At 40.7% G+C, this 27,967-nt stretch overlaps 1 protein-coding gene across 4 annotated transcripts in view; it reads right to left on the bottom strand.

The window, feature by feature from the left end:
- The window catches only part of rab28 (RAB28, member RAS oncogene family), a 33,413-nt gene extending 7,557 nt beyond the window's left edge, over window positions 1-25,856 (bottom strand). For all 4 annotated transcript variants that reach the window (XM_086300479.1, XM_086300486.1, XM_086300494.1 and 1 more), the window contains exons 1-4: window positions 25,402-25,856; window positions 18,845-18,941; window positions 15,286-15,374; window positions 12,723-12,852 (exon numbers count right to left, since the gene is read on the bottom strand). In XM_086300479.1, coding sequence (XP_086156605.1) covers window positions 12,723-12,852; window positions 15,286-15,374; window positions 18,845-18,941; window positions 25,402-25,476 — 391 coding nt within the window. In that variant the 5' untranslated portion in view covers window positions 25,477-25,856. The remainder of the gene's footprint in view (window positions 1-12,722; window positions 12,853-15,285; window positions 15,375-18,844; window positions 18,942-25,401) is intronic.
- Between the last annotated feature and the right edge of the window lie 2,111 nt (window positions 25,857-27,967).

Genomic DNA, 27,967 nt, shown 5'->3' with positions numbered 1-27,967 from the left:
TTCTGCATCTAGAGATAATATTATGGTTTCGATGTTTTTATTGTATGAGTAGTCTATTAAATTAAGTAATCTACGAGTGTTTGTTGAGGAGTGCTGACCTTTTATGAAACCAGTTTGGTCAGGATGAATTAAGAGGGGGGTTATTTTCTCTAATCTCTTAGAGAGAGCTTTACAGATTATTTTAAGATCTACATTAATAAGGGATATTGGACGATAGCTTGAAGGAAATACAGGGTCTTTGCCTGGTTTTTGTAAGAGACTGATATTTGCAGAGTTCATATTTGGTGGTAGTCTACCATTTTCTTTGATTTCCTGCAACATCCTGTGAAAAACTGGTGCCAGAATTGTCCAGAATTCTTTGTAAAAATCTGTTGGAAAACCGTCTGGACCAGGAGCATTATTATTGGGCATATGTCTGTGAAGGTTCTCAGTCATCCAGGTCATCGTAGTCAAAGGAGCTTGCAAAGAAAACTGGACTTCTTTAAGTTACTTGAAGACGTTTCACCTCTCATCCGAGAAGCTTCTTCAGTTCTAAGGTCAAATGGTGGAGAGTCCCAGATATAAACCTAGTGGGAGTTTCCCCCCACAGAGGGACAAAAGGACCCCTGATGATCCTCTAATCGCCTGAGCCAAGGTGTGAAACTGGGTGTGGGTCCCAATCAGCCAGGGTTTCGGGTGTGTTCATTGTGAAACCTGGCCCCACCTTATCATGCGAATTCCTGAGGTCAGATGGCCCAGGATGTGAGTGGGCGTTAAGGCGTCTGGGAAGGATCTCAAAACTGGATTATAGATGGCAGACAGTTGGTGTCGTAAACCCCGCCTCTGTTCAAAGATGGTCGCTCACAGTGGACATAGATGCTTCTTTCACTCCTCTTTCAAACCATCTGTCCTCTCTGTCCAAAATGTGAACATTGGCATCCTCGAAAGAGTGACCTTTGACCTTTAGATGCAGATGGACTGCTGAGTCTTGTCCTGTGGAGGTGGCTCTTCTGTGTTGTGCCATGCACTTGTGAAGTGGCTGTTTGGTCTCTCCAATGTAGAGGTCTGGGCATTCCTCGCTGCACTGTACAGCATACACCACATTGTTAAGTTTGTGTTTTGGCGTTTTGTCTTTCGGGTGAACCAGTTTCTGTCTGAGTGTGTTGCTGGGTCTGAAATACACCGGGATGTCGTGCTTGGAGAAAACTCTCCTGAGTTTTTCTGATACACCGGCTACATAGGGGATGACAATGTTGTTGCGTCTGCCCTTCTTATCCTCCCTCGCTGGTGTCTGGTCTTCTTTTCTGTGCCTCTTTGCTGACTTTAAGAACGCCCATTTAGGATAGCCGCACGTTTTGAGTGCTTCCTTTACATGTGTGTGTTCCTTCTTTTTTCCTTCAGGCTTAGAGGGAACATGTTCTGCCCGGTGGTGTAGGGTCCTGATTACTCCAAGTTTGTGTTCCAAAGGGTGATGGGAGTCAAAGAGGAGGTACTGGCACAACACAGAAGAGCCACCTCCACAGGACAAGACTCAGCAGTCCATCTGCATCTTAAGGATAAAGGACACTCTTTCGAGGATGCCAATGTTCACATTTTGGACAGAGAGGACAGATGGTTTGAAAGAGGAGTGAAAGAAGCCATCTATGTCCACTGTGAGCAACCATCTTTGAACAGAGGCGGGGTTTACGACACCAACTCTCTGCCATCTATAATCCAGTTTTGAGATCCCTTCCCAGACACCTTAACGCCCACTCACATCCTGGGCCATCTGACCTCAGGAATTCGCATGATAAGGTGGGGCCAGGTTTCACAATGAGCTCACCCGAAACTCTGGCTGATTGGGACCCACGCCCAGTTTCACACCTTGGTTCAGGCGATTAGAGGATCATCAGGGGTCCTTTTGTCCCTCTGTGGGGGGAAACTCCCACTAGGTTTATATCTGGGACTCTCCACCGTTTGACCTTAGAACTGAAGAAGCTTCTCGGATGAGAGGTGAAACGTCTTCAAGCAACTTAAAGAAGTCCAGACGCTTTTCTTTGCAAGCTCCTTTGATTATTGGGCATACTTATCAAAGCTTCCTGGAGTTCACCTGGCGTCAGTGGTGAATCCAGTGCCATTGCTTGGGTGTCTAATAATTTTGGAAGAGTTATGTTGTCGAGAAATTGATCAATTTCGTTTTTAGATGGGTTTATTTGTGGTGTATATAAAGTTTCATAGAAATCCCAAAAAATTTTGTTTATTTTTTTAGGATCGTATATTGTATTCCCAGATAAATCTTTAACAGCACATATAGTTGTTTTTTCCTTATTGATTTTTAACTGGTTAGCAAGTGGTAATATTAACATAATATACATTATGATAGATAAGCAAACAAGGTAACCCTAAATTCTGTATATGGTAGTAGTGGTTCATGGCTCCTTTAAGTCACAAAATAATACTGTAGGGTAAAGGACCCACTTTCCCACACAAAATAATTTTTCAGCATCTGTCTGTGTAGACTGAATACAAGACTAATCCCACAGTTTTAGTGTTTTGCTCCATTTTTCTCCCTAATGTACCCATTTCTACTTATCAGGTCAAAAGAATCTTTCTCCAATGATCTGGTTTACCTCTGTTTCTGTCAAACTGTACATCAGCTTAACAACCCTGAGGAAGTGACTGCAAACACGAAATAAACTGTTTAGGCCTCCGAGAGCATAGAGATAGCGAGTGGATCATTACTCGTCAAGAGCGATGGCTCTCCCTCGCTGTGGTCACCATCAGTGTTTATTTAAAAGGTCTGCCTGTCATTGGGGTGAATTACAAGACAACAGTTAGAGATTAATATCTGGGGGATAAATTAGGCTTTTACCGTAAATAATTGGTTTGTTATTGCAGTGACCTATTAAATGGGAACACAACCAAATGAGAAGAAAATATGGATGTTCCCCTCCACAATTTAGTGTCTATGTGGATGTCAGCTTTCCTCCTTCATGGAAAGAATCCACTCACTGGCAGACCTGATCATCCTGAAACCAGACAGGCTTGGCGGGGTTTTTTATGTCACTTAAAAACTTGAAATTAGTAAGGAGGTTGGATTTTGTTTGGATGGATCTGCCCAGAGAATGCTTTTAAAGGAGTACCATTTGCTCTGTCACCTTCCCTGAAAGGACAATCACACATTAACTGCCAATGAAACGAAGAAACTGAAAAGCCATTAGTGATGAATCAATATCGTCTTTACTGCTTTGAGTGACTTAAAACTAGAGTTTGTTTTTAGCACAGACCGCAGCTCTACTGGCACACTTGCACTTTCACATACACTGCTTACAACATCCCCATGGCTGGGACTGGAGCCAGGCTGAGATCTCGAAGCTTATCCAGCAGATCATCGTGGCAGTTGGCTATTGAATAATGGCTTGCTGTAGCAGTGTCTGGTGGTTCTTTCTGCATTGAATTATAAGTACCCTTTGAGTCAGTAATAAAGCACAAATAGGTGTATTGTGAAAATGTTGTGAAGTCATGTTGAAGAAAACACAGCAACCTGCTGTAGCAGAGCATTTTGTACACACTGCTCCAATAACAACCGAACAAGATCAAATTCAGTAAAAGACTCAAAAGCATGATACCAATAATCATGTAAACATAATTTGTGCAACTTTTGAAGGAAGAAATAATATGCTCATCTACCTAAAGGCATAACCCCCTTCTTACTTATAACAGTGGAGCTAATTTATAAGAAAAGTATATTTTGTAGTAATACAGCAAGATGATCTAAAGACTTTCTGCCACTGAATTCTATACAACTGCAAGTCTTTTTAAAAATAGAAAGACAATGATCAACCAGCCAGGGGCTTGTACTGGCTGATTTTCAGTGTGTTCAGCACACACTGGCCGTCCAGTCTCACATATTACCTCAGACGATTATAAGTCGGTCTGAGACACTTACATCACCTCCCCAGTTTGAAGAAAGTGACAAAGGGAAAATGGTAAAACTAAAACTAGCCAGAGCTTACAGCCACCCACAATCCACCAGCCACAGTATGGGCAGAGAAAAGACCGAAGCAGTAAGGAGAAAAATTATCAAGATGAGTGAAAAAGAAAAAAAGGGTCAATGTCCTGTTATCTGGTGATTATATAAACATACTGAAAAATGATGTAAGCAGCTGACATTTGTTTTGTTGTACAACTCTATTGCATCTTTGGTAAGGTAAATTATGTCTGCTGGTGGTTGCAGGTTAAGTGCCAGTAAACGTGGTTTGTATTCACTTGTTTAAGTGAAAAAAGATCCTGTAACTTGCTAAAGTTTAGGGAAAAATGAATAATTGCTTTTATTATAATTTTTTATTAGTTAATTTTTGTCTGTATATGCTGTCAGTTACCATCCTTTGAAAGAAAATCAGAACCAGAAATTATAATGAGCCAAGAAAATTACAATTAGTGCATCTCGTCGTCATCCCCTGTTCGCCTTTGCAAAGAATGCAGATTTAAGGTTTTCAATTAAACAGACCCACAAGCTACCTCCATCTTTCATATACGGTCTGGCTTCATTTGCAACAGCTTAAGTTATTAGCACAGTGTAGTCACATATTGCAAGACATTAGGTCAGTTTGATTGCTTTTTTGTCCCATAATAGTAAGTTTTGCCTGATAATTGTCACACATTATAATATGTGACTTTAGCTGGTTTAACATGATACTGTTAAGTACCAGATCTCCTTCAAAACAACTTTGGTAACTTCAACCACCCCAAGCAAAGTTTTTTCCTCTTTTAAACCATCACTTTGCCAATGAGAATACACACCAGACCACAAAGGTTACTGGGCAAGTACCTTCAAGAGACACTGTATGGTTATTGTCACTGTACCCAAATGTGAACAATGTGATAATTCAAGGAGGGATTCCTTGATTGTTGGAGTTCACCGACACATGCTGCCAAGGCAAAACAATCACCTAAAAGGTCTGTGTTGGCTAACCAGCCTGAAATCCTACACTACACTGTCTAATCCTCTCAGGCCTTTTTAAAACCACGCTGTGATAACAGAGACACCTACTTACTGTTTGCCTCAGCCGGCTGCTGGGGACCAATTGGAACAGTTTATCCAGCGAGAAACAGCCAGAGAATAAGCTTGGCATAACACAGTTAATTGGCGACGGCCTCGTTTTAAACCAAACACCAGTCGTGTGTTGGGGAGCATGAGGGCCGAATGTGTGAACTGTGAGTGCGTGTCTATGTATCTGTGTGTGGTAATAATGGCCAGGCATGCGTGTGTTTTCAGAGACTTGGGGCTCTGAGGGGTCATATCCCATTAAGTGAAAGTTACAGGACTGAGCCTAATCAACCCCAGGGGAGAACCTATTACTTCCAACATTACCTCACGCTATGGCTTTAAGACCCTGTTAAAAGGATTTGCCTCAGCTTACCCTCGCTGACCATGAATCGATTCAGACTGTATAGTGAGGGCAAGAAATATCAAACCGAGTCCAGATCCTAATGAAATGACTTACAACTGTCTGGGCAAATTGTTCTCCATGCACCACTAACTTTAAAAACATCCCAAGACTACTCTGCAGTACTGACATTTAATAGGGTTTTGCTAGCCTCAACTGTTACTTTACCCTTAAAATGACAGAAGAGCAGTGCTGTTCTTATAGGTTTCTGGCATCCTCTGCATATGCGCAACATCATTTTACTCAAACCCCTCAACAACATTTTCATATATGTTATTCTTTGTTAAGTACAGCAAAGGTTTGTTATTAAATTAAACTCTCTCAAGTAAAATTAAGCTTTGTACTGTACGCCTGTGTTGGCTGATCATGTGTACTGATCTGCTAACTTATTTGTCCATCTACCATCAGTTTACTTCTGCTTATCCAATTCAGGGTCCCAGTGGGAGTCGAGCCCATCCCACCTGTCATGGGGTGAGAGTTGGGGAACACTCTGGAAAGATCGCCATTTACGCTCGCATTTACACCTACGGCCAATTTGGAATCGCGAATTACCCAAACAAGTATGTCTTTGGGCTGTGGGAGAAACCTGGGGTACCCACATCTGAGCATTACACATGGCTTTTTACTCCTAACAACTTTTGTGAAACCTTTTTGCATTCTGCTTCTTGACTGCTTTGTTTTTAGGCCATCAGATATTCTTTTTTGGAGGACCCCACCTCTACATCGCCCCTGTGCTTATGGCTGCAAATTCAAACAATGCTCACTAGTGCCACCATTGGTCAAAACTTCCACTATCACACTTGCAGTCAAAAACACTCTAAAGCATATATTGCATATTCCACTACTTCCACTTAAAAAAGCCACAAAAAATAACAGAAACTTAAAGGACAGTTAAATATCACTACTAATATTAAACTGCAGGAGTCTGATAGGCGAACAGGTAAAGATTAATCGCACGAGGTATTTTATTTACCCATAAATTTTCTTGCACAAGATTGAGAAAAACGTTTACCAGTTTAAAAAGGTCAGTAAAAGTATAATAAATCATTCTGCGTGATGTTTGATTGAATTAGACACCGATTTAACTTTCATACATACCACGAGTGGCTAATAAAACAGCATAACTAGTTGAATTTATGTGAAGCATTTAAATGATTGGGTCCAACTGGTTTACATGACTCAAAGAGAGCTCATAAAAACTGAGGGTTTGAAATATGAAGGGTGTGATAGTTCTGTACCTGCATCACACACACACACACATACACACACACACACACATATATATATATATATATATATATATATATATATATATATACACACACACACATACACATAGATAGATAGATAGATAGATAGATAGATAGATAGATCTTTCTCTATACACACACACACACATATGACGTAAATGCAACAATAACTACTTTTTTACTTCCAAAAAACTGCTGGCTTGTCCCCAGTTTCTTTTTCAGAAATACAGTATAATCCATGACTGTTTTCTTTATTTTTTAAACACTATGCAGTCATTCAGGAGGCAAGTAACAGCACTGCTATACATTTCATTAAAACCTGAACAGTGTAGATATTGTTTATAATTGTTGCTGTTTATGTTTTTAAAGCCTGAAACATCTCATTTTAGTGCCAAAGTACTTCAATATTTAAATTTATCAGCTTAATACCTATTACAGCACAGAAAACACATTTCCCGCATCAATATTTCTGCGATTTATTGCTGGCTTTGGACACTGTACAGCTGAATCTAAATGTATGGTTGGATAATTGGAAATAATTATCAGCATATTAAAGCACTGAGGTAAGTTAATAATATTATCATGACTTTTCTGAGTACAGACAGATGAAGTGCTGTTCGTAGCCGGGTGCTGTCGAGGTGAGCGGGGCCTGTGCAGGATTCCTCGGGGGAATCCTGACAGAGACAGAGCGCTCTTTGTGCAGGGGCGCCCCAGCCCCGGTGGCCTGAAATGGGCCAGGACCATCAGGGGACTCGCTTTCCACTAGGTCAGAAGTGTTCTGTCGACAGCTCATTGATCACAGCTCATCTTGTCATTTGATCGTCCTTCATGAAACGATGTGCAGACACACTCATATGCACACATGCATTCACACTTGAAAACATAATCAGGTACTCCAAAGCAGCTAGTAAAACAATATGGTCTTCCCCCTCGGTCAGAGAATGAAAAACAGAGTGTCCAGCGGTAGCTCTGCACGCAGGCTGAGGGCTGGAGTGCCGGCCTGTCACTGCAACAGTAAAACGTGAGGCCGAGAGCCTTGCCGGCTAGGTTAACGGGCTCCCAGGACTCATGAAAAGCGGACAAAAGGCCCAGTTCTGAGCCGACCGCACAAGTCGCTGCCCAGGGTTTCACTGGCCATGTCCTCCAAGCTCTCCTGTCGCTGTTAAACTAAGTGGACTTTTACGAGAGGGCAGTAATACATGCCTCTGTGAGCCGACAGCGTAACTATGAGCTATAACAATTAAACAGAGCACAGGGCAGCCTTCTTAACTGTATATGTTGCTCACTATAACACTATTCATATTTATAAAATCTTCCTGTGAGCAGTGACGCATTAGATTGGCCTTCATATTCAACATCATGCCACAGCAATGAATCATAACATGGTTATGAAGAGTTCTGCTCACAACTGCCTGAACAAACTTGAAACATGAAGCAGAAGCAGAGTGCAAAGACTGTGATGTAATATTTCACACAACTAAAAAGTAAATTTAGCAAAAACGGAGGGAAAAACTGTGTTGATATTTCACATACATTTATAAAATATGCCCCTGGATCTACATCAGTCAGTTATTTACCTAATCCTGTGTCAGCAAGGCCTCTTCCAGGAATTCCTCCATATCAATGTTGTGGAGCAGTGAAGAAATAAAGTATAGCCTGAGTGTGATGAGGGTTCCAGGCTGCACTCCGGTCAGGTGGCTAAGCTGTTCTGTGCAAGTCAAATGGCCCGTGACTTACCACACAAGAAGGTATTCGAAGACTGATCATCTACTGCATGTGCAACAATATTTGCTTTATGGATGGCTAAAATGAATGAGGACTTTCCATGTTTCAACAGGCATGAGAGTCAAAAGACGAGTGCAGGGACCAAAGCTGGGTCAAAAGCTGTTACAATTAAATTTTACCATTTACTTAATTTAGTTCTGTGTCGGTAAGACTGCGAAAAAAAGAACTTAAGTACCTTTTAATCACTGTGTCTGCAATTGCAACTTTACACTGGATTATGAACCACAGTGTAATTCAGCTGTAATTCTTCATTCATCTCTCTCTATATCTAAATCTTGTGACCAGATTCGGTTTCACATCTTTTCCAGACTCACAGCCAGACAGCAGGCTACAGTGAGTGTGGTCATAGAGACAATTTGATACACACATCTAATTTGACTCTTTACCTTAAATAAAATGTGAAGAGAAACAGGAAACACTGGATTTGCTGTAAACTGTAAACATTCCAGATGTCTATCCAACCATACACCGTGCCTAACTGGGTCTATATTCTGTATATATAATGTTTTACAGCGTCGAACCTGTGGTCATGCTACCCACAGTGCAAAACAGACACTGCTGACGTGTTCATCCCTCCTGTCTGGGGAGGGGTGAGGGTGCCGGGGTAAGAGTACTGGGCTTTTGTCCGACCACATGTCTATTGTGGCTAAATCTTTCCCTTGGGGGCAATTAGGACCTTTTAGTTTGTTGTAAGAGGACCTAAGTATGAGTGGGTTGAGCCAGGAAAAACATTTTTGAGCTAAACCAAAAACAGAAGCGCATTGAGCTCCTCTGCACTCTTGGACTTCTGAGCATCTCTCTATTAAGAAACGTGCAGCCCTACACTGAACAGACAGGAACTGTGGCAGCTTTACAGGGGCAAGGAGGTGACAGAGGTGAGAGAGAGAGCTGTGGAGGGGGAGGCTACAACTCCACCCGAGGCCTACCCAAGAGGGCTAAGAGCTTAAGACCAACAATGTTGTTGGGTACGGACATGCTTCAAGAGAATCCAGAGTAAGGAAAGATCCATGTTTCACTTTAACTTTCATATGGTTGGATGGAAAACCGGGGAGAGGGAAGTGCAACGGGTAACGGTATGCAGTGAGATCTGTCGTAGCGTGCAGAAAGCAAACACATGTGTGTTGTTAAACACAACAGAAACGCAGAGCCAATGAAAAGACATTACAGTAACCAAAGGCAGCTACAGCGGAGGTGTTGGTCTACACATGTGAGAGATAAGAGGACTTGTAGGTATAAGTGTGTTTAATTGAAAGAGTCAGTGTTTGCACAGGGCTGAAAATGAAGGCACAAGTATGTTTGAGAGATGGAACAAGATAAGGGCTTAGAAAAGAAAGAAACAGAACACAAGAAGAAAGCAGGAAGGGTTAGATTCCATTCATGCGGGCACCTTATCTTCTTGCAGAAGAGATGTTTCCCAGGGCAGGCCTGAGTGGATCAGCAATGAACAGTGTTAGAACCACAGAGCAAAAGCCCATGAGTGATGAGGCAGGGTTAAGAGAACTGAACCCATTTAAGTCACCCAAATAAGGGCTGTACAAGTCAATGATGGATGCTGTAGAGTTCCTGAGGGAAAGAGCACTGGCAATGGGAACGGTGATGGGTGGGAGGGAGCCATGGTCCTGTGATCCCTACTTAATAAAAACAAATTGGTTTGATAAACGACACAGAGTTAATGCCTACAAAGAAATATGGGTACTAATTTTGAACAGTAACATCAGTTATTTCAACACAACAGCACTGTATGCCAATTTTAACAGCTCTTATTAAGATGCAAAAATATGTGGTAAAGTAAATCCGTTGGGCATCTTTCTTTGCCTTTAGACAACAATTCTGATGGCAAAAGAGCCAAACGGGACTGGCAAAAAAAAAAAAAAAAAGATGCAAAAATATGGATCAATACTGCCACGGTTTTGTGCTTTTGCTTTGTTAAATCACAGATTTCAGACAATCTCTCATTTAAAAAGCAAACAGTCACAAACAGGCTCATCGCAGCTGAAGCAGAAAGAGGGAGAATTTATCATCTGGAGCACTTTCAAAACACACAGCACTTGTTACTTCACTAAAAATGAAGCATTCAAGTGTTGGAAGGGATGACCGCATAACAAGCCAACATATCTCTTGAGAGGTTCCTGTGTACCATACGGTATTACGTGAGGATGCACTGTAATAAACATTATAGTGTGTTTAGACAGACCAGAAGCTTAGGATTCTTCCATTACCAATGTTTTCCCAGAAATTCGACTAGTGTGTTCTTTCACCTAAGTGCATGTGTGTGCATGCAACTGCATAAATAATTCTGTGCACATATGTGAGCCCTCAATAAAACATTTCATGGGCTCCCTCTCTGAATTGTTACAAGTGGTGCCATTATTTGACATAAGACTCTGGGCAGCAGGTTGAGGGTTATGGGGTGCAGCATACTGATGCTTAACAAGTACACTTAACCCTAGCTGGTCATTCAAAGCCGAAGAAAGGAAAGGCTGTTTCCCAGCAGCGACATGGCACAGGAGGGCAGCCAGGCCAGGGTAAGGAGAGGAGGGGACGGCATCACTAATGAACCTGTCTGCTTCGACGGCTCAATTACCGTACACGGGGAAAAGAAGACAGTGTTCAAATTAGAGTAGAAGGCAGGAACAGTAGTAGTACTGGATTTTAAAGCTCAGTGTATAGTAGCTGTCACTAAGCCAAATACAGTATTATCTGACTGAAGCATGCATGTTGACTTTTATTAGTATTCAAATCAACTTGTTATAATACTGTTATAGATATTTTTTTATCTGAATATTCTTCCAGCAGTAAACGGCCACTAAAGTAAGTATTACCACAGCCACTGTTCACCTTAAGTTAATCTAAGTGGAACCACTAAAAATATCTGAGTGGTGAAACACCACAATCTCCCCCTAAGACATCACAGAGACATAAATCTGTAGTGTTTTTATAAGCTCCTTGTTATGTCTGTACTTCTATTTTGGTTGTCACAAACATGCTGCCTCATTCAGCCCAACATCATGGGAACTATTCAAAAGCCATCTAAACTCTGCTCACCAAAGAATGCTGTGTTTTCATATGCTCACAACACTGTTAAAGTATTACAATTGGAGGAGGGAAGAGCCACAGTACTACAAAACAGTAGATGTTTTGCAAAATAGATTAAAAGAATATCTAGACTAACTTTGCCGAGCACCCTGGAAAATATAAAATAAAGAAAACGGACACCATGGGAGGGTTCGGGGATTCTTACTCTCGCAAAGTAATTGATTGCTCCTAGTGGGGCAATCTGTGTGGGATTGTGTTTTTCTTTTTTTCAGTGTGTAGGAACAGAAAAAACACACATGGACCATTCTCAGCATTAGAGCCATTAGAGGTAAAGTAACTGTGGGGGTGGTGGGTGTGGGGGGGCGTGGATGAGGAGCTTGACAGCGGGATGTACACTACTTAAGTATTACAGTACACACACTCACCAGCACATCCCAAACTCCAGCCTAAATACAGAGGCGCCCACTGTTAAAGCCGGGGCATTAGAAAACGCAACGGATGTGAAGACAAGAGAATCTGCTCTAGACAGGCGAATTAAACCGTGACCTATGATCTGCGTTGAGTAACATTAGCGAGTTTCCTGTGTGTAGGCACCGCTCTGTTGACCGTTCATCATTGCCTGGGAAGGTGGACAGTCACCATAACACACACACACAGTGACGCCTCGCTTTAAAATAACACAACGGCAGCCATGACTCCACATCTGTCACGGGGATGTTTAAAAGAGTCATCATTATTGGTCTTTATTTTGGAGATGCTGGGACGGCTGCAGGCTAATAGGAAAAGAGCCGTCTGGTTAATGTCCAGTCCCTCACCTTAACTGATTTGGGACAGGAGAGCAGAATCAGACTGTGGGATGGGTGAGGGGGGCAGATAAGCGGTAGCCTCGGTCTGCTGGCCCATATTAAATCATCATCAGTCACGCCCAGGAGTTCACAAACATCAGCATTCCCATCGCTCTCAAACTTCGCTCTCTTATCACACCAATCAGTTATCTGGTGCTCTAACAAACACGTCTGCTACCATCACATATGCACTCCTCCACACAAACACAGGCACTCAGATGAAAAATGCATCAGGGTAAAATACTCAAACAAAAACCTGTAATAACCTAATTTCATATGCAGCTTCTGAAATAAAAATCCTGCAAATAAAGTTCTTTCAAAGCAGTGTAATCATTCTTATAGTCTGTGTCTATGGTCTTTTTTGTGTGCATTTTATTTTTTGTTCGTGCAATACTTACTTTTGTTGCCTACCAAGGAGATAACTGGCTGAATATCAGATTCCTCGTTGGCCTTCTTGACCATGCTAAACCAATCCTCTAGATTCTCAAAGCTCTGGTAGTTGGTGATATCGTATACCAGTAGAACCCCCTGTATTGGACAAAGAGGAGGCAAACAGTGTTAATGCTAACAAACACCGATTTCAGAAGTTCACATTTATAACAGATGTATACTGATTATTTTCTACCAACAAGGATCATTCTGTAAAAGTAATTGATTGCTCCTAGTGGGGCGACCTGTGTGGGATTGTGTCAAATCTGTAAAATTTTACCTACCTACTCTCCAATACTGTACATATTTTCAGAAGCTCTTGAAGTATACAGGGGCTGGCTGAAATCGTGCCGTTTAAAGATGCAAATACTAATTATATTTTTTTTAAAAAGCCAAATAAATTTTTTTCACCACATTTTTTATAGTCAACACTGAGCAATAATATTGTAGGATATATCATAGTTTCAATACAAAGATGCTGCAACGCTTTATCTATTTTTTGAGGAGAACTTTGTAAAAAGTGTATTTTAGGTAAACTTTTAAGGGTCGGGGACATTTAACAAAAAATGTTGACTGATCAATATGTACTTAAAGGGGCTGTGATTTTGAAAATAATCTTAATTCTGCGTGGCATTTTAATGTTAATATATGATAAGTAGCTGGACCGAGAAAAAAATAATAATCAGCTGCTTCTGAGGGAATCAAGTGGGAGGCAGTTACTCATTTTTGACCCACATAGTCACATTCATGAATATAATTGAGCCAGGAAGGCAACAGTAGGTGGCACTGCTCCACTTCTTAGAGTAGGGGTCACACTCATTCACTCAAACATAACTTTAGTACTATCATGAAACTAAAACGAAGCTGAGGATCTTTTTTTATTATGAAAATAGTGATTTGCACATAAATTACTCCCAGTTGTGTAAGCATACTGCAGATTCACTGCAGAATGGAGGTCAGGTTTGGTTATCTGCTGTCTGAGCTAATGAATGAAGGTTGTCTGCTTCGAGACATTTTTTCTCCTCCCTCCATAATCCTAAACGCTCGCTGCACGACAGAAACAGTCATGCAACGATACAAGAGCCGTGTTTGGTTAAACACTCAGGCCAGAAGGAGCTGTTTACATGAACACATAAATTAATCAAAAAGCAAACAGATACAAGAGGTGCTTGCACAGTGCAAGACAAATAATAATCGCATGAGTCAACTATCTCTAACTACACAAGGCTTCGCCTTTTCAAAAGGGTCTAGAAATGAACATGAGCCAGAGTAAATGTCTCTACGTTTACTGCATGATGCAACATGACTGGAGGGGTGTCTGTTGCTTTTTGTCCAACGGACACGCACTGTCACAACACGCATGGTCGGCGACGACAGCTTACCCCTCTTGACAATTACAGCGAGCCTCTCTGAACAGCCATGATTGATTACAGGATGCACAGTGCCGAACAAAAGGTGTGAAACTTCTACACTTCCCTAATGACAAACTCCCAAAGCAGAGTGCCGTAATGGGGCGGTGTGATGCACCAGATTTTTCTCACGAAGGAAGAACACAGAGATAATATTAGAGCAAACATCAAGAGAAAAAATTGACTTTAATTAAGCCAAATAGATTTCTGAAATGAACAAGAATGCTCAACCGTTTATCCAGGTTCTAAGGATAAACATTACAAAAATGTATTCTCGTACTGCTGCATGTTTTTAGAGCTTCAGTACTGGTTTTAGGATTAGGCTTTTCAAACAAGATATGATCTAAAGGTGAACGAGTGTGTCATCTGCTGTAAAACAACACAGCTACCTGCGGGCACTTAAGTAAGCACCGACACAAACTGTTGTGTTTGTACAAAGCTCGGCTGTCATGTTAATCAACAGCATGTAAAATTTTCCAGTGAACAAGCATTAAATAAAAGGTGAGAGTCAACAGATCATTTAGTCATGTCAGCTTTTGTGCATATGAGGCAAATATTATCAAAACACTGGAAGTTACTTAGCCTACAAAATAAGTCAAATTACTTGCATTTGTCATATAATTGCAAATCCTTTGTGGTTACAACTATACTTATTGCTCACAGTGTTGACCTACAGTATTATCAACATTTTTCAGTTTAACCACCCAAGTCTGGCAGCTCTGTGAAAACTAGAGATATAGGGATTTTTTTAAAGCTCCACTGACCTGCTGCACTTCACTATGAATCCAAATGACAGTTTATTATGATTTCCCTCCACAGGGAGGGAGTGGCAGGCTTTGAATGACTGCTGAGACTGTAATAATAAGCATGCACAGAGTCACCAATACACGGATATTACCAAACTGGAAACTAATTCTTCCTGTGCTTCCCATGACTTTATTCTCCAATGTGACAAATCATGTATTAACATTTGGTTTGCAGATTTACAAATTTCTTTCCTTCCTGAGTTTTTTTCTCTTCATGTTAGAGGGCTTAAGTTCCCAGAGAGGAAGTGGCAGCATAAATAGAGATGTCTACATGTTTGTTATATAGAATAAAAAGCTGGTTCTCTGTGCGCCCTTACATGAGCTCCATATACGTATTTATCCAGCATTTTCCCTCCTAATGTTTGGCCTCCTATGTCCCACACCTGCAGGGTGACGTTCAAATTGCCTGTGGTAAAGAGAAAAAACATAAAAACTCCAATATTAGAAAAAACTGACATTTAAATGACAAAAAATACAAAGGTCTACTCTGTAAGGGAGGCAAAGAGGCTTTTAGAGTTTACATTCGCACTTTCATTTCCTAAAATGCATTTATCTGCTAACCAGTTAAAAAACACAAATAAAAAAAATGATAAGGCCAATTTGCGGGTTTCTACTCCAGATGTTGTATTTCCTTTTAACTTGTTTGTTTTAACAAAGCTCAAGATCCTGTGGAAATGATAAGTAAGCTGTAATTGGAGCCTGTATTTTTGGGTGAGCGATTTCCATAATAAAAGTCAACATTGTTGATTTACATAATGGAAACAATAAATCAGGAATTAATCTTTCATGCTTAGCGCTCTTGAACTGGCAGATCACCTACACCTCACATCCAAGAATATCCAGCCCAGAGATTGAGGGGAGATGAAATAGGTACGCTTACCCTCTAATTTAAACATTCTTAATACACTGGCAGTAAAAAAAAAAAGACTTCTTATTAGTCTAGGAAGAGCTGTTTGCATTGTGCCATAACCTGCCAAGTAAGGAAAGTGAAGAGAATTATGTGCTGTTAAGAAAAATAGCAATAATTAAACAGAAAATAAGAGGAAAAGAAGACTGTTGTCCTTATGCCTGTGGAAAGAGAAAGGAGGAGTGGATGAGAGGGGGAGAGAGAAAGACGGGCACAAAAACCAAATCCAAATAAATATTTTCTTCCTCTGGAAAATGAAAGGGGTGGTTGAAAAAAAAAAGTCAAAAAAAGAGGAGGAGGGAGGACCAGACAGTGAGGAGTTTATGTTGGTGTGATGAAGGCCCAGGAGCAATGGGGAGCTGAGCATACACAGTGGACACGGCTGGACACGGCTGGACGACTCAAACCCTTCACAGGTCCCCTTTTTAAGGTGCGGGAAGGAAACGCTGAGGGTTACAGTCACTTGATCTAGACTATACAGTGTCAATGTAAAGCTACATTGAGAAGTGTGATGAATAATGGCTCCCTGGTGTCTTAAAGACCCATCCCCACCCATCCACTGTGCTCAGACGCTAGCTTTATTTGTGTTTCAAAGATTCATGCTGACTTTGCAGGGCTGACATTTTTCACCTCGCACTTTGGAAAAAGTGAAAACTGCAGACAAGCCTTAAAAACTGATAACAAGGTAAGAAAAACCAGTGTCTTGAAGGTGGCGCAGGATAAAAGCTTCTGAAGGCTGAACTCTGACAGGATTTATCAAGTAAATTTCACCTCTACTCAATCCCCTTCACCGCCTGTACCTCACTGGTTTGGCAGGGACATCTGGAAGAGGTATTGTTATAAAAAGCACACACAGAGGAGGCTGTTGTGTGCCAGTCGGCCTCGCCTCACCTCTCCCCACATTGGAAAATGTACATTAAGTTTGACAAGCTGGGCCTTCATGGTGAGAGGGGCCAACGCTGGCTATAGGCTACTCTCCCCCCTGCTGCAAAAGACCCTTACAGCCCCATAGAGACCCAGAGAACCACACAACCTCTCCAATACAAGGCAAGGTGGGGGTCCTAACAAAGTTTGGGACCACCCAGCTTGTACAGCCACCCTCCTCTTCATCAGCTCATCAACACCCAATTCCCCAGAAAATGGGCCATTTAACAAGTCCGCTGTTGAACCCAGTGTTGTTGCTGCCCCAGTGATACAGACATATGTACACTATATTCAAACAAAGCTTCGAATTTAACGCTAAAAAGATCTGTGATTATTTCAGGAACAAAACTTACTGGAAAGAGAAGTCACACGATCAATAGCGTTTGTTCGAGCTCATATTAAGGAGCCGAGCCCAGCCTATGCTTATGGTTGGTTCTTTTCATCCCGACTCCACCACAGCATTTTTGGGGGTTTAGTTCTCCTAAGTCTCATAAGCTGAAACTGACACAAAGTCAAAATAGAATCCTTCAGCCAAGTCACAAATCAGCATAACTTTTACTTTTAGCACTTAATTTGCCCTCGCTTAATGTTGTTTTATTAGTAATGAAAGAATGGAGCCACTTTGCAAATTTCTGGAGCTTAGGCTTTGGCAGGGCTCAAGAAATGCCATTTAAAATGCTGAAAATCCCCATTTCACATGGTAGGAAGTAAAAACGGAGTGCTTTCGTCTAAATATAGCATTCGTCAATAAACATTTATTTTACAGATCTAAAGGGGAAACAAAGTGTGGCTTTATTTCTGCGCGCTCAACCTAAACAAATAGGAACATCAATGTTTTATGTAGTGCAGGACAAAGATCAGTTGATCTTGGGGGATCAGCGTTATGGATATAAAATGTTAATGTATTTACTCTGTACCGTGCCCACAGAATTATGAGCAAGGCTTGCCCGTTTGGACATAACCTGTCCATTGGCCTTGTGAAACCCCCCAATCCAACTCAAAAAGAAGAGAGGGAGTGTGTGCTGTTTGCTCTGGAGAGAAGACCTTTCAAAGTGAATAAGCCTGAGAAATGACAGACACTCTACAATGAGGAGCTCCCAGAAAAGACACATTCAGCTTCTGAGTTTACCTGAAGTTGTCTGGAAATGGCAGAACAGGAAAACAGAAATAAAAGCGACGGCGAACAACAAGCCTATTTGTCGAACCTTCATTAACTTTTCTATTAATACTCTACTCACCCCTCATAATTTTAAGTAAACACAAGATCTAAAATCTTAAGGCAGATATTAGGGGTGGGGGAACAAATCGATACTGTGTAGTATCGTGATATTTTGTTTGCTAATGATGTATCGATACAGGGACAGCAGAAATCGATATTTTGTTACAAAAAAGGTTTTTGTGCTCTGACTTCAGAGCATGTTGATCCTTTTTCTGAGCAACAATCCTGACATCCCTTCACTGTCCAAATGTGTTTAACTTGTTTTTGGCAGCAATAAACATGAGTGTTTACTTATTTTAATTTAAGACATGTTTTATTTTAATTAAGTTTAAAACTTTTTTATTTTATGTAAAATTATGTTTTGTTTTAATTTACTTTCAAATTCTTCAGTTGCTGAATGGGCTGCATAGTTTTCATATTGCATAGTTCAGAATAGCTGTAATTGTACCAGATGGTTGCATCCAGTTCAGTTGGACTAGACTGTAATACAAACCGTTCAGTTTGTCAACAATAAAACTGAAATGAGAGAAAGACTGAGTGCGAGACTTTGATATTAGATAAAATGAATATTGATAAAGTTTACCTTTATGTATGTAGAATCTGAATATCGCAAAATATTTAAAAAAAATTGCAATAATATCATATCGTGGGATGTATGGTGATTCCCACCTCTAGCAGATATACAGAATTCAAACAGCCTCTCACAGTTAACACAGTCTGTTGTGTTTTAAGCATTCGCTGTGCATTATCATCAGTCATCATCATTATCATCATCATCACACTCGTGCAACACACACGTCTCCGAACGATTACAAAGGTGTCTCACCTGGAAGGCTAATTCTCTTCAGAAAGAAATCCAGACCAATGGTTTGTTTGTACTGCTTCCCAAAGGCCTCTTGTGCAAATCTGGTGGCGAGTGATGTCTGAAACAAAAAGACAAAAGGAGAGAGGTGGAGAATGAGTGCCAAACAACTTTCCAGCTATCAGCGAGACTTTAATATACGTCTTCCAAAACAGTTAAAAAGAAAATGCTTTAAGGATTCAGGGACAAACCGTCATTGGGTGCATATTATGTGTCTCATATATTTACACATACACATTCAAATCGCAACATAGACCAAGAAAAATGCAAGACGCTGCAAAATTCCTTCCAGAGAAAATATACGGTATATTACATTAAAGAACTTCTTGAAAAAAGCAACATGTCATTGGAGAGCAGCAGAAGAAAAACTTTGATTTCATTCACACCAACCGAAAGCCAAAATAAGCTTTTCACAATATTTTATTTTCTAAAATGTCTAAAAATACAAGGGTATAATTTATCATATAACAACACTTCTGTGTGATTTTTTTTTTTTTACCACAATAGCATGGAGCCACAATGAGCATTTCTTTGGAAGCGAAACCTTGAAACTTGTGATCATTCACATCCATTTTAAGCTCCCACAAATACTCTGTGATTGACTAGACGGGTCTGATGTAAATGCCTGCCTCCTCTGCTGGATGTGACAGTGAAAATCAATGCGAATTACCAAAACAGGTGTCAGAGTATGTGTCATGTCTCCGGACTGCAGACCTAATAATTGCCACAAATTATAAAACCTCCATCACTGTCACTGTTGTGTTTTGGGGGGGGGGGAATTCATGGGAATTCATAGAGCAGGCCTGACATGCCAAGTTTAATTCATTTTGATGGATGAGGATAGGGGGAAAAATGAGGTGCTGAACATCTATTAGCTATCTTTAGAGCAGTGTGCTTGCATAAACACAACGGAGAAGTGAAGCAGTGGGATTCCCTGAGTGTTCATGTGGCAGAAAATGCATTTTAATGTGGTGCTTGACAATCACTGAGGGTTAGAGGACTTAAAACTAAATTCTCTTTCAATCCATTAAGCTTTCACTTGAGCCCGTGCCCTTATCTACCTCCATTCATGCTCAGCAGCTTTAGGTACAGTCAGATAATGCTTCAAATAACACAGGCTTTTGCCCCTATTTCTCCAGGGTAGGTGCCATTTCAGACACCCCTTATCAAGGTTTACAAAGAATTTCTTAAAGTAAATAGTTTTTGTTTTCTTGTGAATGCCACTATAAGTAAACCTAATCTTTTAATTAACCCTGTTGATTGAGTAATTCTAACCTTTGCCAAAGGCGCTTTTGATTCACACTTCCTTCGGGTGCAGAATAAGGTTTTATCCCCCTAATTCTCTAAAGGTTCAAGACCTGCAGACTTTTTTAATCTCAGCCTGTGAAGTGTGTCACAGACTCAAGAGTGACTGAAAAATTACTAGAGTTGACTGACGCAACAAGGAGAAAATCGGTCATTTAAGTAGCCCAAACAATCACTGACAACACAGGCATAACAAGCTCGGACAGCAAAAATTTATTCCACATGCTCGTGTTGGCCTCGTTGGCCATTTGTCTTGGCATTTCAGTAGCTTGGCTCACTTCCCTCTGCGTAGTCCTTTTTTTTCCACCGTACAATTGGAGCTAACCAGCGAATGTAAAAGCTGGCGTAATCCTGACACTCAAACAGAGAACAGTACAGGGTCAACAGTGATACCAATGCCGGGAAATGGGGGGAAGTTCTACTGAAACAAGAAACAGGGAGGGAGGGGGAAAAAAATATGGCAAGCAATGTGATGCAATTCAAAAGAGGGAGCATGGTATCAAACTGCCTCCTTATTTTCCCTAAACAGTTAAAACCAATATAAATGTTGGTGTTGTATAATATCCATTAATGTACAGGGCCTGTGCCTAAAGCTCCTTTTTAGCCTATGGGTCAGAGAACAGCAAATATTTAGGAAAAACCGAGTGGCTTATAACTCAGGTTGAAAAATGGACCTGTGTGTAAGTCAGACCCAGCACCTTAAGAGCCTGGCTAAATGTGAGACTCCATATTTTAAAAACATCTCGCTCAGGTGGACAAGCCTCCCCACATCTCGCTGTACTTCTGAATGGACAACCAACCACAAGCAAAAATATCGCTGAAAATGCTGTCCAAGAAAAACGGATCCGATTGCAATTTGCTGAGCAAATTGACATTAATAAGGGGGGAAACGGCATTCAAGATGTCAGTCAGCGATGCCTACTCAAAAACGGGGGGCAGGGCTCCTGTTTTCTGCCCAAAACAGACAAGCAGGTAAGTCATTCAGACAGTGACGAGCTGACACCTGGCAGCAGCGTGAGGAGGGTTATTAATGTAGCGTATCTACTGGGAACTGAGTTGAGTTGTGTGTTCTCTGCACACACACCCCAAAAGAAAAAAAATGTCGACTTTCCAGAATGAGAACATTCATTTTTCTCATTGGGTCTCACCATTACTGCTACATTCATTTTCTTTCTCCCAGAGGACCAAGAAATCAGTTTTGAAAGGGGATGTGTAGCCGACAGGCACTTGACATCCCTGCATTACATTCATGTTCACTCTGGGATTCGAGATGCGGTGAAGAAGAAGACGACGAAACATAGCCGAATTGTCATGACAACCTCCATGCACTGCTGCAAATGATTGTTTGGTGTAACTAGGAAAAAATCCACTGTTGTTGATGTAAGTTAGGCCTTTTTATTCCAAGTCTTTTTAAGTGACTTTAATGAATATGATTCAGTCCAGTGCCTTTGAAAGGGGACAGGAACTAACTAGCTTGTGTAGGTTTAGCAATGCAACAACTATATTACAAGTCTTCATATGTGTTTTTCTTCCCACTGTTATTTTATTCTATCAACTGAGAAAACAGCAACATTTCTCAAAAGGGCTTCCAGGCATAATTTTCTTAAATAGGGCCTCTCTCTGGAGCCAAATGAGAGTCCTTGGCCAGAAGAGAAAAGGCATACTGATGGAAAACAACCAGCAGCTGCAAAAGCCAGGCAAAGCAAATTGCAGTCTTTATCAACTGTTATACCCTCTATGTTCCTACACAGTGCCGAGTTTTAGACGCGAGAACAACAGCAGTTTAATATAAAGGGACTTGGAGAATTCATCATCATGCTTTGATTATTATTCAGAAAAATGAAAATATGCATTTCACTGAAACAAGGTGGTCAGAAAAAGATTTTTTAAGCATAAATGATATGTTTTGTTGAAATATTTTAATTTGGAACAAGCTTTTTCATTTAACGCCTATATTTGTGTTTATCATACCTGTAATGTTTATGTTATCTCTCGCAAGTTTTAAAACATTTTAATGTAATAAACTATAGTTTCCAATCATTTTTATGCAATAAGTTAAGGATTGTCCTCCAGTTTCTGTTGAAGTAAATTTTATTTTAGTATGACTATGAAAAGTTATAGAATAAGCAGACTGATAAAATTCTGGCAGGAAAGATTTTTACAAATAAAAATACTTTAACAGGACACGTGAAGTCCCAGAGTCTACACATCATACTGATAAACAGCTCTGGATGAAAACAGAATTTAAAACAAAATCCTTTAAATCCAGGTACTGTATTATGTGGCTCAAGTATAACGATAAAAAATAACCAACGTGATATTTTAACTTTTTTTTTCAAGCACACACGCACAAAAAAGAAACAACATAACAGACCAACACATTATCATCTAGAAGCCTTCATCAGGGTCTGACATAGACATAATCCTCCTGAACTGAAATACAAGCTGTGGGTGGCAATTAGACTGTGGATAAATGCATAAACAAATATTTTTTCATGGCATAAATTCAATCTCAGCGCTACATTACAGGACCAAACCACAGGCACATGTCCTAAAACTATGTTCAGCAGCACATGCAACATGGATTAAGGGCTGGGTAGACTTAATAGGTTTAGAACAACAGATTGCTTCTGGTTTAAGTCCATCAGCTATCTTTGAGATAGAATCAAAACTACAGTCCATGAACTCTGTAAAAACAGACCCCTGGATTTTCTTATTGGGCAAAAAGAAACATTGATAAACTCCTTTTTTTTTAAGTTGGAACACCAGTGAATAACTTTTGGAGGAAATTTGTGTATTTGCATTAAGATAAAGATTATCTTCTTACATCCAGAAAAACCCGGTTTAGATTTCTCAAACTTTTACAGGATTTAGTTCATGCTGCTGTTTATTGTACCCCTATGTCCGTTCTGTGGTAATTAGGTTTTATCCTTATTTCCTCATAGTAAATATAAAATGTAAACGCACAGTTCCCCAGTGTTGTAGGGCTCACTCATGTGCCAAGCTTTTAGACAGGCATAATGACAGTCATTAAATCGTCACATCACTGATTTTCAGTAGATTATTTGTACTGAAATAGGTTGTTCAACAGCCGCTAACAACGCTGCACTTTCATTAATGTTATGCAAAGATTTACCATAAGTATAGGAAAACTCTGACAACAAAAGGAGTACAGTGCAAAGCTTGTTGCTCACTTGTAACATCTTCATTCTATTATCCTCTCCCTGCAAACGAGAGTACTGTGCAGAAGTCTCGAGCCATCCTTTATTTCTTTATATTTTTCTTCCAAACAGCATGACTTTATTGTATTTATTAAAGGGGTTTTGAGCAGTAGTTCTCCTGGCTTGCTGAAAGGATTTCCAAGTTTTTCTTTGGACACTAGCTGCTTTTTCCATCTATTTTCAGTCCAATCCTCCTACCTTAGATTTTTCATTGTTAAGCCACTGACTTTATAATTTAAAAATAAAAAGGGATCTAACTCAGGGAAGAACCAGTGTTATATTATATACCCTTGGGCATTTTTTACTAGCAGCATCTCACAATGCTGCTAGTAAAAACTATTTTTCACAATGTTTCCATTTCTTTAGTTGAATCTGTAAAAAGCCATTCTTAAGGAAGGGAAACAGGGAGAAATGCTGCTATCCTAAATATACAAGAACCGCATTGAAAATCATGCATTAAGTATTATGAAGTGATGACTCCAAATTTTAAATGTTTGTAGGCACGTACTGAGGTCAGCAGAGAGGCACAACACTGACTGCAGTCATCTGAAAAACACAGTGGAAGCTCTTTTATGGTTTGGGGCTGCACTGCTGCCAACAAGTGTTGGGGATCTTGTCAAAATTGATAAAATTACGATTGCAGAAAAGTACAAGTATCAGATTTTATCCACTATGCAATACCATCTGGAAAGCATCTCAGTGGCAGCGGCTTTATTTTCAAGCATGACAATAATCCTAAACACACTGCCAATGCTGTGCATAGTGTAGCATCTTAGGAGCGACTGCACGGGATATTCCAGCATGCTCCATGACATTGTGTTAGTTGAAATGAAATTAGGGAGCTTTAACATATCTGTTATGGTTACATATCTGTTCTAGCTGTGTTACTGGTTTACAATGTAGGAGTGAAGTGACGTCGAGGATTAGTTACCCCCTGTAAACACAAAGTCACGGGTGGGATTAAATACTAAACAAACTATCATTCTCCTGTAGCTGTGTGGTTTGTGGAGCACAAGGGCTGACAATTTATTCACACGCTTTAATTGAATTTAAAGTGCTGCTCAAAAATAGTCAAAAAAGGTAAAAAAAGCTTCCAACCATACAGCTGAAACTACAGCCTTAATATACCAATATATTGAATAAAACAAAATACATCCTGTGGCTGTGTGGGTGGAAGACTGGGTCGTCCACCAAGCAGAAATTCGGTGGATTGATCCATGACTCCTCTAGTCTGCATGCCAAAGTATTCATGGGTGAGACACTAAAGCCCAAGTTACCCACCCCACGGAACCACTGGAGTGTGTGAATGTTAGAAAGCGCTTGGACATGAATAAATGTGGTGTATGAACTGCTCAGAGGTTGGGGCAGTTCAGTAGAAAGTCACCGTACTAGTCCAGTTGCCATTTTCCTGATCCACAAGCCTAAACGTAGCAACTCAATGGCTGAGGGGGAAATTTGATTTTTATTAGTCACTGTAATTTACTTGTACTTTACAGATTAGCCGTATGGTATGAAATTGGTTAAATATGAAAATGTAAAAATGACAAATAAAAATCCGAAAGATAAATTATACCCTTTGAACATCATCTGTCTTTAGCGTCAGCTTTCGTTTTGTGTGTCCTTGGCTAGCCTGTTAGCCCTACAGGTGCTGAATAACAGCTAGAAGTGGGCTAAAATTTATTGAGAACCTAAAGTGACACGTGGACTGAGGCGTTTATTTGACCGTGTAAACGTCAGCTTTAATCATAATCGCCCCGGGTTACGTTGATGTTGTTGTGATTTACCTCTGTCGTTGTTGTTAGCTAATTAGCAGCCGTGGCTACAGTAGCGTCGGTCGCCATGGTTACTGCGTGGACAGCACAGTGTCAGCAGAAAGTGACTGAGTAGGCAAAAATGGTGTGCAGTGTGGACAAGTTACATTTTCTCGAGCATTACCTCTTAATTAACGTTGAGTAGGTGTCCGTTTTTGTGTTTGTGTCTGTGTGGTGGTCTCACCTTCCCACTCGCTCCGTCTCCCACAACTACGATTTTTAGCTGCTTGTCCTGGCTCTCCTCCTCGGAGTCCGACATGGCGCTACAAAATAATTTTTAAAAGCACTTAGTGCTTGAAACCGAAACGGTAGAAACGAATCAAGGGTGGATGTATGGAGCTGTCACGCTAATAATCACAAACGGATTAGACGAGAGCTGAGTGGGCACGCAGACGCCATTTTGACTCCACTAAGAAGACTTGACTGGCTGCAGCAGCTCTCAATACGATCCACTCCACGCGCCGCTGACTCCACTTGCACCGATTTTTCCAGTTAAAGCGAGAGTACCGGACAGTCCTCGGGATTTGGCATTTCAGTCTTTAAATATCCTCTTTACCGCCATGAAGCCCTTCTCTGCAGGAGAAAGACCCGAACCGGAAACCGATTCACCGGCGTGTGTGTGTGTGTGTGGTGGAGTCCTGTGTGTGACGCGTTGCCGTTGCCGTGGTAACACGGGGTTAAAGTGCAGGTGTAAAACATGACAAATGTAACAAAGTGCATCTGAAGTGCACTTTTACTGAAGTGATACAGTATAAACAAAAAAAACCAAATAATTTTTAATTTTATACTGTTGTGTCGGTGCTTCACATTTTTTATCTGTTGATGCGGATTTTAGATCAACCACTGTGACTCAAATCAAAGAAAATGTTTGTTTTAGGTCACATTGAAACTGTCTTGTCTGTGACTTGTTTTTTCTTTTTGTTATTGTTGTTTTTATTTTCTTTCTGTGATGAGACAGTGGTGATGGAGTTCAAGCGAGACTTTGCCATTGTCACAAGAACTGTGTGTGTCTCCATATGATACCATTTCAGAAAGTGTGGGGAACACGTGCAAATGCCACGCATGCAAGGTTTTGTAAAATTGCTTTGAGTGCACAGACTAGTTACTATAAGTATAGTTTTTTGTGTGTGTCTAAGAGAAAGAGACATGAAACAGAAGTGAGGTCAGTGTTTAATGGCTGTAATGATTATACATGGGATAATGAATTCCCAACAGTTCCAGAATGTTATAATGTTATGTTATAACAAAAAAACCCTATGATGATTGCGGGGAAAACAAATCAAAGGTCCAGTTTACTCTGCCCTGGACAGAGTTACTGGGATCCCACCCTGGAGCCAGTCCTGAAGTAGGAGCTCGAGGGTGAGCACTTGGTGGCCAGGCCTTAGCCCATGGAATCTGACTGGGCTTAGCTCAAAGAAGCTATATGGGTCTGCTCTTCTGTGGAACCACCACCCACAGGAGGGGCTATAGGGGTTCAGTAACTTGTGGACTGAACAACAGTTAGGTGCAATGGTCCTGGTAGTCTGATTCCAGGCCACCATGTCACTCCAATGTTGTGTGGTTTGCCTGTTCAAGGAGAGGGCATGCTTTCAACTAAAGGGAGATCAGGAGCCTTCCCGGGAAGGGTATTAGAGAGGTCTGATTGTCTGTTTGTCACACTTTGGATGCAGCAGGAACAATGCGGTTTTCAGAGTATGGAGTATCTTGACTGTTGTTATGTGCCATTCAGTACCTGTATAGCTGCAGCATGAGTTTGGTCTGTATTCCAGGAGTGAGTTAGACACATTTCTGGTGGGTGTTGAACTCCACGAGGGCTGCCCTTTACCCATTCTGTTCATAAACTTTTATGTTTTTTTAATATTTATAATTCTGTTGGCTTCATCAACCACTTCAGCTTGTACTAGAGTGGTTTACGACCAAGAATGAAGTGGTGGGAATGACAGTAAGCACCTACAAGTCTGAGACCATGTTTCTTAGCCAGAAAATCTGTAGAGTGCCCGCTCTGAGACAAGTTTCTTCTCCCACTGGCTCCCAGTTGCGGAGTTTAAGTATCTCAGGATCTTGTTCATGAGTGAGAGGAGAATGGACAGATGAACTGAGTCAGTGCAGTGTTATGGACAGTTTACTAATCTGTTGTGGGGAAGAAAGAGCTTCAGGTCAGTCTACGTTACTACCCTCACCTGTGGTCATGAGCTCTGGGTGGTGATCAAAAGAAAGAGCTTCCTGATATAAATCAGTTGAGAAATGAGTTTCCTTTGAAGGGTAGTACCTGTGACAGCGAGGAGCTCGTTCATTTGAGAAGGACTGAGTAGAGCCATTGCTTCTCCATATTGCAAAAAGCCAGTTGAGGTGGTCCAGGCATCTGACTAATTAAGATGCCTCTCGGTCCCTTCCTAGGTAAGGCATTTCAGGCACGTCCTACCAGGAGGAGACCCAGGACTCACTGGAGGAATTATGTCTTGGCTTGTCTGGGAACAACTTGGTTTTTATAATGGATAAGCTAGAAAAGCTGGCCAGGTTTGGGCTTCTCAGCGTAGACTGTTGCCCTCACAATCTGAACCCATATGAGCAGTAAAAAGAAGACGGATGGATGGATGATTAAAATATAGTAAATTATAAATGTATTTTAGGTAAAACAGTATATGATATTGTGTGAAACCTGGTGTTTTTCTCCAAAAATGAGTGCTGTAAAGCCTTAAAAAAATACTTTCTATGAGTAGTATGTAAAGATTAAACAAAGTGGCACAAGG

Source organism: Aulonocara sp. 'chitande type north' Nkhata Bay, linkage group LG2 (assembly GCF_057382095.1).
Source record: "Aulonocara sp. 'chitande type north' Nkhata Bay isolate Kocher_YH1m ecotype deep benthic linkage group LG2, A_spYH_male_GT1.1, whole genome shotgun sequence".
Classification (NCBI taxonomy): domain Eukaryota; kingdom Metazoa; phylum Chordata; class Actinopteri; order Cichliformes; family Cichlidae; genus Aulonocara; species Aulonocara sp. 'chitande type north' Nkhata Bay.
This window is presented reverse-complemented; position numbering and strand designations above follow the sequence as displayed.